Genomic DNA, 13,395 nt, shown 5'->3' with positions numbered 1-13,395 from the left:
AAGACATATAATGTGATGAAGACATATGTGATTTAATACTTGCTTTTAAAAGTTAATTTTTCCTTGGAAGTATACTCTCTTACACATATGTATACCAGGTCACATGGACACCTATTTTTTTTTCCTGCATAAGACAGCACTTTTGGTATTGCCCTGATTCTGAATGTATGTAATCACCTAGTGCAGCTGAGAGGCCATGTGCTATGGATGTTTCTTTTAGGATGTTACAGATAAATTAGACCATTTTTTTTAAGGGAGATCCTTGTGATAGTTGGAATTTCTAAAATGCCTCCCCAAAAGGTCCTCGCCTAATCTCTAGAACCCACGTATATGACAAGATAGCTCTCGCATGATTGTCCTGTTACATAGCACAGTTGACCTTAAGTTAGGGAGGTTTTCCTGGATGGGCCTGAGCTAATCACATGAGCCTGTGAAGGCAGATGGAACGGGAAGCCAGAGAAATGTGAAGTGCGAAAAGAACTCAATGCTTCATTGCTGGTTTGAAAATCAGAAGGGCCATGTGAAACGGAATGTAGGAGCTTCTGCAAGCAGTAAGCAGCCACTACCCTGCAAGGCAGTGGGTACCTGAAACCTCACAGAACTGGATTCCTGCCAACAACCTGGATGAACTTGAAGCAGATTCTTCCCCAGATGCTCCTGATAAAAGCCAGAAGCAGACTCCTTGATTTCAGACCATTGAGAACTTGAGGAGGGAACCCAGCAGAACTGTGCAGACTTCTGACCTACAAAACTGTGAGATAATAAATGGGTTTTTAAGCCACTAAATTTTGTTTTGGCAGCAATGGAAAACTAATGAAATTGAAAATTTGATATTAATTTTTTTGATATAAAAAACAGCATAGGCCTCATTATCATTGCCCTCTACTGTCACATCTTTGCATAAATCTTGGAAGTTCTTGTTCCACCCTCACATTTATTTCCAGATTATGCAGGATCCCCAGATAAATTACTAGAACAATGCAGGCTTCACTTCAAAGTTAGAGACTGGTAGATTCTCCTTATTTCAAGTTTCCTAAGAATCTTGTCTGTTTGAATTATGAAGAAATCTTTTCCCTTAAGATAGAAGGATGGAAAACTTTTGTCTCTCTTGGACTTATGTATGAAACCAGAATGATTCTTAAACTCAAAAGTTACAAAATTATACTATTTTGCAATTAACTCAGACCATGATTAGGTTTGCAGTACCTCTGAAAATTTGAAGGGTGCTTGTTGCAGCCACACTCACATCATTGGCTTGTTCATCATCAGTCAATATTCTGAGAACACTGAAGGGAAAGAAGATGGTTCTCTGTAGACCATCCCAGAATAGCTCAAATTGTTTCCCCTGGCTCAGCTAGTACACAAGAACATAATATAAAATGTTCCTTCTGCTTAGTCCCTCTTCAGGAGAAAATGTAAATAGAAGTTTTTTCCCATCACTGTGGGGTCAAGCCATGACTCCAAAAGGAACATGAGTTAAACCAGTTTCAGCCTTGGCAGCAGACATGTGACTTGGTCTCATTCCTTTCCCTTGGGCCCAGCTTTCCTGAGCCACAGTTTTATTTTAAACTTGGTAGAAGGAGTTTGGTTTTAATTATGTGCCTTCCTGAACTCCTGATAACTTTCAAGTTAAAAGCTTTTGTGGGGATTTTTCTAAGCCAGTCTCTGGTGTTTTGAGGGCCCTACACATTTCACAAATCAAAACCAGTCTGGTTTCTGTCCCTTTCTAGGATTGCCATCTGAATTAATGGTGATCTTCATTCTGTTCTTTTATTAGAAACAGGCCCAAGCAATGAGATTATTATGGGAGAATTTCAAGAGGTATGAAAGAAAGAAGTCTGCTTCTTAGTTTTGGGACATTTTTAAAACTATGGTCTATCCAGCTAATCATTCTTTTTACCTCTACTCTCTGTATTCATATTGGTTTCTGAGCAGCGTTTAGTCTCTTCTTCTCTAGAGTCTCATTCACATTATCTGTTGTCCCCAGTTGGGCCATAAAAGCTGTGAAAGTAATTCCTTCTTTGAACAGTTTCTATCTAGTTCAGACACACTAGAGAGTCTCATTTTAGTGGCCATCATTTGTCTTCAATAGAAGGTAGAGCAAAACAGTCTTTAACAAAAACACTTGGAGAAGTTCTAAGACTTCCAGATTAGAGCATACAGCATAATAAATTGGTGAATTAACCTACCAATTGGAGAAAAGATTCATGCCTTTTCTAAAATATATGATATCATCATGTGCAGATAAGCTATTCAGACTCTACTTACAGAGTAGACTAACTTCTGTTTTTGAGAAGAGAGAGGGAGTGTACAGAGGAGGAGGATGGAAGGATGGGACCATTGCCAGAGCATAGATAAGATGAGTCCACTTTCCTAGCCTCTAAAGGATCATCGATTTGGCTGGAGTCCCTAAGCCTTGTGTTCTAGGACTTCCCCTTATTTCCTGCCCACTCAGCTGACCTCTTAGAATCCTCTTCTCTGGGAGAAGCTTCAGTGTTCATTTCCCTACCCTATGTTCTGCTTGCCTCTTCTGATGTCACTTCCTGGCTCACTGTTCCCCTGAGATTACTTAGGCAAACTCCCACTCTGTCTTATCTCCTCTAGATTTACTTAGTAGTCTCCCTACAGGGTTGGCAGTCAGCTTTCTTGAATGAAGTCGTGTTAGTCTAACAGTTGATTTGATCTGTGCTTAGTTTGAATGACAGGAGGATGAAGAGGAAAAATTAAAGTCTTCTGAGTCAATCCAGCCACTCTGCTTCTTTACCCAAGAAACCCCAACTTCTCTCTCCCTAAATCCAACTAGTGTTTTTTTCATCAAACCCCGGATTATCTAGGGTATCAAGAAGCCAAGCAAAAACAATAGTTTCTAGAGGTATTCCACCAATGAAAATTAGGAAGTATGATCTAAAAACCTAAGCCATTTTATCAGAATTGGGGGAATTCTGATAAAATTTTAAGCTATCTTGCCTTACTCTTTTTAGGCTAAAAACCTGAAAGGAAACCATTTCTATTAGAGTGAGAATAATTCACCCTTAGAAGTCCAGTTTTCTTCTTTTTTTGAAATAATATTGTTTGTATTAAGGTAACTGTGTTACCCCTACTGCATCCAAAGCTCACTAATCTCTGAGGTTTTAGGAGATTTATCTACTCTCCTCTAATTGGTAGGGTTGACTTTCCCAGGACATTGCTAAGGCTAGCCCCAGAAGGCAATAATATTTAAAAAAATAAAAAATAAAGGATTCCACATAGCTCCAAAAGTCAGGTAAAAGCTGGAGGGAATTAGAGATAGCGAGGAAAGATCAAGGATTAACTTGCAAGCTCTGTTTTCTCTAATATCTGGATCTAGGTAAATTGTCTACCACCTTGTCTGCTGGATCACTCATCACCTACGCATTTTATAAAAGGTTACCCAAAAAGAAATTGTTAACAAGGAATGTTAACAAGCCTTTAAAAGCTAATAAACAACAAACTGTGGTGTTTGCTTTCAGTTACTCCTGGCAAGCAGAAGTAAGAGTGTAGGTCATACCAACTTCCTAGGTGGCTGTAGGGAACACCTCCTACAGTAAGCCTATAGGGACAAAAACTGGTATGGGAATCACAAGTGTGAGCACCATTATCATTACCTTCCTCCACGTGCTCTCATTTGTGGAAAAATTAATCTAGGCCTCTTGAAAACCCTGTGGAATCTGCCTTTTCATATTCAGGAACCCTGTGGGCTTTTTCTGATTGCTGCTTGATAGTGCTAACCTATTTTTTGTGTTTTTCAATTTTTAAGTGTTTGTATTTTATGTCAACCTCCTCAGTGAAGGTCATACAGTATACACAGCCATACTATACAGCCATATATCTGAAAACTTTCTTGGCTTAATTGTGCTTCCAGAACATTCTAAATGAAAAGGGTTAATGTCATTTAAAAAGTAAAGCAATGGAAATTGTTAGCCTGCTTTGATTTATAGATAATGGCTAAGATTGATGCCTGGTAAAATCCTAATTTCCCTGTTTTAATGAGAAAAAAAAAAAAAAAAGCTTGTTTCGTCACCATAGAGGCAGCTGCCAGAGTCTACACACAGCAGAATTTAAAACTAAAGATATAGTAAAATCTTACCCAACAAATAGGATATTTACAAAGAAGAAACTAAAAAAAAAAAAAAAATTCAAGTGAGGTTTCACATTTCAAGAAAAAGTCAGCAGAAAAGCATGATTTAATTGTCAGAAAGTTAGGCCTCAGTCTGCACACCATGGAGAAATGAGCTCCTAGTTCAATACGAGCAAGAAAAGGCCCAAGGGACCGGTTTGATTGTAAACAGGTCATTTTTCCATACCTAAGACGATGTGGAAAGTACATCTTTGGAAAGAGTGTCAAGAATGCTACCCCCATATGAAGGGTATAGTTTGAAGGCTGTTCTACTCAGAAGCACTGAGAGAAACTAAATGGTCTTCTAAATTATTGTTTCATTTGGTTACATGTGAACTCAATTCCCTGAACCAAAGGTACGAAGTTTTAACTTGGTACTCTAACCAGCATCAATAGCCAATATAATATTCTTTTTTTTTTTTTTTTTTTTGAGACAGAGTCTCACTCTGTCTCCCAGGCTGGAGTGCAGTGACGCTATCTCAGCTCACTGCAACCTCTACCTCCTGGGCTCAAGCGAATCTCCTGCCTAAGCTTCCCAAGTAGCTGGGACTACAAGCGTGTGCCACCACACCCAGCTAATTTTTGTATTTTTAGTGGAGATGGGGTTTTGCCATGTTGGCCAGGCTGGTCTCGAACTCCTGACCTCAAGTGATCCACCTGCCTCAGCCTCCCAAAGTGCTGGTATTACAGGCGTGAACCACTGCACCTGGCCTAGTACAATATACTTACAATTTAAAAAATGAAAGCAGAGGAATGGTGGCGGAGAAGCTGACATTTTAAGAGTTCACTTCCTTGTAGTTATCACAGTTAATTCTTACTGTTAGAATAAGTGGTAACTTGCCAAGGTCACATTGCTAGATGGCAGAGCAGAAATTAGAAATCAGGTCTAGCCAAGGCCATCACACTTCTCAGAGCATTAACAATTCAGTTCAGTTAGTGTTTATTGAACACCTATTGTGTTCTGGCCCTGTAGGTACTAAAAATATAATTAGGAATAAGATGGAATTTTAGGGAAACGTTCCCTCCATAACAGTATGTTTTTTTAAAAAATGTATGTATCTCTTCTGGATCTTTGTTATCAGAAAAAAAAAAAAAATGTGTGTTTGTGTGTGTTTCTCTAATATGATCTTCCCAAAACTCCTATCTTTTAGGAGGTTTTCTTAGTTGGAGTCAATGGGTTACCACTGTTATCTCCATAGCACGTATTCTCATGTTTTCCCTACATTGCTTCAGGCGAACTTGTTAATTATGTTCACAGTGCTCTCCTGGTTCTGTCGTGCAACTTGTTCTGCTTCTTCCTCAGTGCCTCCTCTACAGGGCTCTGCACACAGTGGGCTCTTAAATACAATAGATGCTTTGCGTTTGCTGGTATGGAGTTCAGGCTCAATTATTCACAAGTATTTGACATGTCACAATAAATAGTTTTCCTGGACCGTGAATTTTAATTCACCCAGATGCTAGGTCTTCTCACAAAGCTAATGAGTGACATAGCCCATAGCCCAGGATCTCAGCTTCACTTGCATACTTTCTGTTTGTTTGTTTTGTTTTGAGACAAGGCCTCACTCTGTCACCCAGGCTGAAGTGCAGTGGCACGAACACAGCTCACTGCAGCCTCGACCTCTTGTGCTCAAGTGATCCTCCTGCCTCAGCTTTCCATGTAGCATGGATCACAGGTGCACACCACCATGCCCAGCTAACTTCTTAAAAATTATTTTGTAGAGGTGGGGTCCCGCCATGTTGCCCAGACTGGTCTTGAACTCCTGGGCTCAAGTGATCCTCCTGCCTCCAGAGTGCTGGGATTACAGGTGTGAGCCACTGCGCCCAGCCCTATATATGTGTTAGTTCTTGAGAGGTGATTAAAATTTAGTTTCTTTTTTGAAAAAAGATATCAAGAAAAAAAAACTTCAGGTAAAGTTGAGAAAGTAGGCAATGATAGTGTGGGGTATACATATGAGTGCCACTAGAGATTAGATATATAAATGTGGGACAGGAAAAATGCCTGGAATTGTCCTGAATTTTAGATTTCCAACTTTCAGGATTCTCAACTCAATGTATGAGAATATACCATATACTTTTCTTAATGAGTCCGAATGATTCCCCCACCTCAAATGGGGGCATGTCTCCGTGTTCAGAAACCTTCGTTTAGTCCAGCAGTATTTAACCAGGCTGTACAGCAGAATCACCTGGGGTACTTTTTAAAAATACACATAGGAAGGCTGCATTCTAGACCTACTGAAACAGAGTCTCCAGTACTGAGGTTAGGACATGTACATTTTGCAAAAGTGTGCAGGATTATTCTGATGAGTATAACCCCTGATTTAAAGAGAGATTCCATGAGGAAATGTCATCATTTATCAAGGTGACTCTATTCAGTCGTCTTTAGTCATATATGCTGTCACTATATACCTCTCCTGGACACCTGTAGGGTGTGGTGTGTTGGGTTGTCCTGCTATGTTGTTTGACAAACCAGTGGCTTCCAGGGACTGTTTAATGCAAAGCAGTGTCATTGAGTGACTCCTCAGAAGTTCAAGGATTCATTATCCATTTTGTAGATTATTGGACCTTTGGTTCTCTTCCTCCTCTTGTCTGTCTTGAAGATTTTGTTGTTCTTTAACACTTCGGAAAGGGAAATAATTAAGTGCATTTAAATCAATTGAATTTGTATTTGCCAGAGTTCTTTAAAAAAAAAAAAAAGAGATAGGAGGGTATAAGGTCATCTACAGTAAAAAGTAAATGTCAAACACAGACATAAGCACTTTTTGTTGTTTGATTTGTTTACAATGACCAAATTTACTGGTTGTATCTATAAAACTCCTTTCTTTTGAGACCTCAGAGTACCTACTTTTTTTTTTTTTTTTTTTTCACCAGCATCCTAGGGACAAGGATGGGACTTTCTCCCCTCTCCTTTACTCTTCTACTTTCACTAGCAACCTAGGAGAAACTGAGGAAGTCTCCTGAGTTTTAATATTTGTAGTTGCAGTATTCACTCAGGGCAAGGTTGGGAGTTTGTGAACAAAGGAAATTAATAGAATGAATGTTGAGATCCAGAGAGGCCAAGTGTCACATAGAAAGTCAGTGATAGTCACTGCTAGAACACAAGCTTGGCTAGTTGTGGGGGAGTTGTGGGCAGTTTTTGATCACTGTACATTCTGCTAACTTCTAGTTTAAAAAGATGCTATCTCTAATGCCTCAAATCTAGTGAGTCATGGCATACAAAGAAGTGTGAACTAGGGCTAAGTCACCTTTGTGTAGTCAATTTGATTGCTTTTCTTAAATGGCACCCCCATCTCCAGCTGTGAAGTTCAGCCATCTGATTTGAAAAGTGCATTTATAGATGGAAATAATACAAATCAGTCTCTTGCTAATGCTGTTTTCTTTTCTTTTTTCTTTTTTTGTTTTTGTTTTTGTCTCCTTTCTCTAGCATGAAAGACTTTCTAGGTAAGAACTCTCCCTGTTATATATGCATGCTTAATACTTGTGAGTGAATGCATGTCTAATTAAACTTAGCTTTATATAATAATTCAGTAATGTTTCTCACATCCTTTCCGTCCTTTTCATTTCCACAACCACCACAATAATTCAGACTTTTATTACCTCCTGCCCAAAGCAATGGAACAAGCTTTTCAATTTACCTTCCTGCTTCCAGATTCTCCTCTTTCCAGTTCACCTTGTAGACTTCCACTAGATTAATTTTTTTAAAGCACCAGTGTACCAGGCACCATGCTCGGTATTAGGGAAACAACATGAATAAGACAGTATCCTTACCTTCAATTAGCTAACAAGCCACTAGAGAGACAGATCATTTCAACAGAACATAATAAGTGCCCATTAGAAGTACAGACAGGTATTCTGAGCACAGAGGAAGAGCAATTAATCTAATCTGATGGTTCAGATTGAGGTTAGATACTGTTATTTAATAGTGGATCCAACAAAATACCTTATACCTAGATGATGCCGCTTAGTAGTTTGTTGAATGAACAAACTAAAGACCTGTTTTGCAATTGCTGAAAAATTAAAGAAGGATATCAAAATTGGAGGAATGACACTCTGCAGTTTTTCACCTAGTATCTAAGGGTACAAAACTGATCTTCTGAAAGAAGAAACTAAACAAAAAATAATAGACTATAGAGCCAAAAGTTGGAATCTTTCTTTTTCTACTGTTACTCTGACGGAGAAATTGAGATTGGGAGAAGATATAGTTATGGGACTATAGGCCAAATGAGTTTCCTTGTAATTTGTTTGGTATTGAGCTGGTTCTGCCTTATTAATATATTCTGAATTTTACATATGTTCTTCCTCTGCTTGCCCTCTCACCAGGCAGCAGCTGAGGACAAATCATTTACTTCTAACCTAGCAGAAAATTACTTAGTTTTGCAAAATTGTTGGAGAGTGGTATTTTGCCGTAATCTTTTGTGAACTCTCTTGTATTATAATAGCCATTTGTGAAAGGAAACTTTTTCCCACAGGCTTCAAAATATGCTGTGAAACTGTACCAATTAAAACAGTGAAGCACTAGCTCAAGAATAAACAAAGAGACCTATGGAACACAATCCATAGCCCCCCAAAAATCACATGTATAAGGTGACTTCATCTCAGTGAGGAAATAATTATTCAATAAGTGATCATTAGGACAGTTGATTATCTGTTTGAGCAATTATATCCTTCCCTTCAGCCATACCAAAAACAAATGGATTTCAGTTGGCTTACAATTTGTAAGAGAAAAGTGTTTTACCATAAAAGTTAGCAGAAGCGAATATTTTATAATCTTTATATAGGAAAAGCCTCTCCAAGTGTGATACCGTTACTGGAAAGGGGTCCTGATTCAGACCCCAAGAGAGAGTTCTTGGATCTCACGCAAGAAAGAATTCAGGGAGAGTCCATAAAGTGAAAGCAAGTTTGTTAAGAAAGTAAAGGAATAAAAGAATAGCTACTCCATAGACAGAGCAGCTGGTTGCCCATTTTTATGGTTATTTCTTGTTTATATGCTAAACAAGGGGTGGATTATTCATGCCTGCCTTTTTTAGACCATATATTGTAACTTCCTGACTTTGCCATGGCATTTGTAAGCTGTTATGGTGTTGGTGGGAGTGTAGCAGTGAGGATGACCAGAGGACACTCTCACGGCCATCTTGGTTTTGTGTGTTTTAGCCAGTTTCTTCACTGCAACCTGTTTTATCAGCAAGGTCTTTATGACCTGTATCTTGTGCCAGCCTCCTGTCTCATTCAGTGACTTAAAACGCCTTAACCGTCGGAATGCAGCCCAGTAGGTCTCAGCCTCATTTTACCCAGCCCGTATTCAAGATGGAGTTGCTCTGGTTCACATGTCTCTGACAATACCATAAAGATAAAAATCATCAAATTTAATTATATAAAATTTAAAATCTCTAAGTAAAAGACACTATAAACAGAGACAAAGTGAAGTGGGAAAAAATATTTGCTGCCTATATTAGTTTTAAAAGCCCTACTCTACAGGAGGTTCCCCTACTACAGTAAGAAAAAGATGATTACCCTACTGAACAAAGGCTATGAATTGGCAATTCAGAAACAAAAAAAAAAGAAAAATAACCAAAGATATTGATTGTTCATAATGATTTTAAAATATTAAAATTAATGACAGATATCATATTTCTGTCATAAGAAATATTTCATAAGGTAACTGGACAAAGGCACTAAGGTTTATAGATAAGTCTGCTCATTTTAGCATTGTTTATAATAGCTAAAAAATTTGAAAAATTTAAGTGTCTATCAATAAAAGATTAGTTAAATTATCTTACAGGCATGTAATGGAGAAGACTGCAGTCTTTTTTTTTTTTTAATGAGGCAAATCTATTTTTACTTAGATGGCAAGATGTCCACGGTCATAGTGGTAAGTATAGAGAGGAGGAGGAGTTAGACAATAGTGTATGTTATCTGAATTTATTTATAGAACTATGTATTTTAACATATATGCTTGACATTCTGCAAGGATATGAACTAAACAGTTAAAGGTAGTTATTTCTTAGGCAGGATTATGGAGTGACCCTTTCACTTTCTACTTTAGATACTTAAGTATTAACTTTTTCTACAACCATATATTGCTTTTATACTCAGGAAACTCAATAAAGAGATTTCTATTAACAAAAAAAAGAAGAAGAAAAAGAATGTTTTGAAGAATGTGAGACTTAGCATCTCTGTGAGTGAAAAGAGGCCACCATTGTCATTAGGAGCTAATTACTTTGCCTCTTCCTTCTCTGTGTCATCCTTATTGCTTCTCTATCTCTTCTAATACTTATTTCAGCTTCCCCACCCCCAGCTATGACAAATAGCTACCACAGGACAGACACATCAGATGCAATTTTCACAGTTGTGACTCTTCAAACCATCCCAGTTCAGGATGTAGCACTCTGCAGGGCTGATTTCAGTTTCATATGTGCTGCCTTTTAATTTGGAAAGAACAAAGTCTGAGAAAAATATAAACCAGCGTTAAGGATTTAGGGTGATAGTTGTACACTTAAACAGGTAATCAGCTGAGAGATCCGTCCCTTAATGAACTTACCAATACTGGAAATAAAACCACTGTCAACCCTAAGAGCTCAGTTGCTAAAATATGTAGAAATTCTAATCACAGGCACAGCAGTCTTGATGTGGAATATGGATAAGATGGTAGAAAACTAGCTGTTTGGGCACTGTGTTGGTGTCCCTAAAATGTTTGGGATTCCAGCAAACCTGTAGAGCACCTAAAAGGCATACGTACCATGCCCTAGTGGCCATTTCATTCCTATTCAACCTCCAGCTCAGATCTCTAAGTCCATATGTTTCTGATTCATTGACAGTTCATTGTAATCATTTTTCCAAGAGCCATTGAAATTCAAGAAATCTTTACTTTTAAAAGCACACTTTTGAGGGAAGCTGTTCAATCCTAAACTAATTTGAAAAGCTCTTAAGATTTAAGTCAGCACATAGGTCCAAACCACTAATTTTTCAATAAGCTTCATTCTTGGCAAATGATGGTCAGCCTCCCTCTCCAAGCTCGTGCAGTTTAGCCCTGAGGTCTGGGAATGCTGGCAGAGAGATTGAAGGAAAGAATGTTATGAGTTGTTTCTGGCCAGGGCTCCAAAATACTTCTTAGAAAAGGCGCAAACTACCCCTGAGCATTACCTTCTCCCCACTACTTTGTTCTCAAAACCAATTTTTATCTTTAATATTATCTCCCACAGGTTGGAATCGGGAGGTAGTAATCCTACAACCAGTGATTCTTATGGTGACCGGGCTTCAGCAAGAGCCCGTCGGGAGGCCCGGGAGGCCCGCCTAGCCACCCTGACCAGCCGTGTAGAAGAAGACAGCAACAGAGATTATAAAAAAGTAGGGTCTTTATTCAATTTTCCGGTTCTTTGGTGACATGTAAACCTCTCAGCCTTCCTCCACCACACCCAGAAAAATTACCATAGCTCTGAATAAGCAGAAGAAAAGGCACTTAAGTAATAATAATTCCTTGCAGTTTTCTGGGTTTACTTCACCTCTCCAAAAAGCTAGATAAAGACCCCTTCATATATTGAGGTGTTTTGTTTTGTTTTGTTTTGTTTTGTTTTGTTTTGTTTTGTTTTTTCAGACAAGGTCTCATTTTTACCCAGGCTGAAGCGCAGTGGTGCAATCATAGCTAACTGCCCTCTCAAACTCCTGGGTTCTTAGGGTCCTCCTGCCACAGCCTCCCACGTAGCTAGAACTATAGCCATGCACCACCACATACGGCTATATTTTTTATTTTTTGTGGAAATTGGATCTCACTATATTGCCCAGGCTGGTCTTGAATTCTGGGCCACAAGCAATCCTCCCACCTCAGCCTCCCAAAGTGCTGGGATTACAGACGTGAACCACCATGCCCAGCCATATATTGCTTTTAGTGCAGTAAGTGTATAGTTAGAATCAGATATTTAGAAGTGTAGGGAAAAGTAAGAAATTAAGAATATAAAAAGGGTGAAAAACCTAATGCTGTCTCTCTCAGCCCCTGAGAATCATTTGGTGGACTGTTATTTTTAACAAACATGTGCTTCTAATAAGGTCCTGTGAATATCAACTAAATACTACTTGGTGTTAGTAAAAAAAAAAAAAAGAAAAAGAAAATCATCATCACTTTACAGTTTATTTCCTTTTTTCTTGTAGAATAGTACCTAACTCCCAAGAGTAGACTTAAAAACCTTCCCTTTCAGGTGTTTGCGATACCAGGAAAAAATATTTTTGTAAAGAAAATATTTAGGATGGGCATGGTGGTTCATGCCTGTAATCCCAGCAGGTTGGGAGGGTGAGGCAGGATGATCACTTGAGCCCAGGAGTTCCAGACCAGCCTGGGCAACATAGTGAGACCCTCATCTCTACAAAAAATTGAAAAATTAGCTGGGCATGGTGGCTCATGCCTGTAGTCCCAGCTACTAAGGTAGGAGGATTGCTTGAGCCTGGGAGTTCAAGGCTGCAGTGAGGGGTGATTGTGCTACTACACTCCAGCCTGGGTGACAGAGCAAGACCCTGTCGCAAAAGGGAATAAAGAGTGCTTGTTCTGTTAATGTTTTGTTAAGCAGAACTTGACTAAAATCAATATACACAGTAGGCTGGTTCCAAAAAATAATTGTCTTTTTCATTGCTCTTTTAAGCAATGAAAATGTCCCATAGTAATGACTGTTTTTCTCCCAGAGATTAACATTATTGAAGTTGGAGCATCATCATTCTCTTTCTGTTCATCACTTTGAAAAAGCAAGAGACCAGTTGGCTGAATGTACTCTGCTCCCTACACTTCCTTCATTTTCTCTCTCTACCATATAGTGGTGGCTTGGGGCACAGAGCCCTAGGCATTCTCATGTGATGAAATGGTGTGAGTTCTAATGTGAATGCTGATCCTCTTTTTCCCCCTCCTCTAGCTCTATGAGAGTGCTCTGACTGAAAACCAAAAACTGAAAACAAAACTTCAGGAAGCCCAGCTAGAGCTAGCAGATATAAAGTCCAAGCTTGAGAAGGTGGCCCAGGTAAGAGGGAAGAAGAAGAAAAAGATGGGAACCAAGGGTTGATGTAAGGAAGCAAACTAGACTAGGGATCTAAGGGACAGGAAGTAAGATAGAGTCAAGATCGGGCCTTCTTGGGGCAATGAGATAGAAGCTTCTTAGATTCTAATTTATTTTAGGTTTCAATCAGTGTTTAACTTAAAATGGAAAACTGATAATTCAGTGAACAATTCCTGATGGTCTGAAAGCTAATAATTAATACTATGGATCATCATCTACTTATTTATTACT

The 13,395-nt window shown here is 38.7% G+C and overlaps 1 protein-coding gene across 9 annotated transcripts in view; it reads left to right on the top strand.

Annotated features, from left to right (window-relative positions):
* PPP1R12B (protein phosphatase 1 regulatory subunit 12B) overlaps positions 1 to 13,395 on the top strand; it is a 249,418-nt gene that overhangs the window by 200,064 nt on the left and 35,959 nt on the right. For 8 of the 9 annotated variants that reach the window (XR_010122745.1, XM_054461962.2, XM_063647154.1 and 5 more), the window contains 3 exons: positions 7,557 to 7,573; positions 11,332 to 11,476; positions 13,024 to 13,128. Coding sequence is in view for 8 of the 9 variants with exons in the window: in XM_054461962.2 (XP_054317937.1) it covers positions 7,557 to 7,573; positions 11,332 to 11,476; positions 13,024 to 13,128 (267 nt within the window). In the remaining variant the exon portion in view is untranslated. Of the gene's footprint in view, positions 1 to 7,556; positions 7,574 to 11,331; positions 11,477 to 13,023; positions 13,129 to 13,395 lie in introns of those variants that run through there. The other variant, XM_063647189.1, reaches the window with a different exon arrangement.

This window comes from Pongo pygmaeus, chromosome 1 (genome assembly GCF_028885625.2).
Source record: "Pongo pygmaeus isolate AG05252 chromosome 1, NHGRI_mPonPyg2-v2.0_pri, whole genome shotgun sequence".
Lineage (NCBI taxonomy): Eukaryota > Metazoa > Chordata > Mammalia > Primates > Hominidae > Pongo > Pongo pygmaeus.
This window is presented reverse-complemented; position numbering and strand designations above follow the sequence as displayed.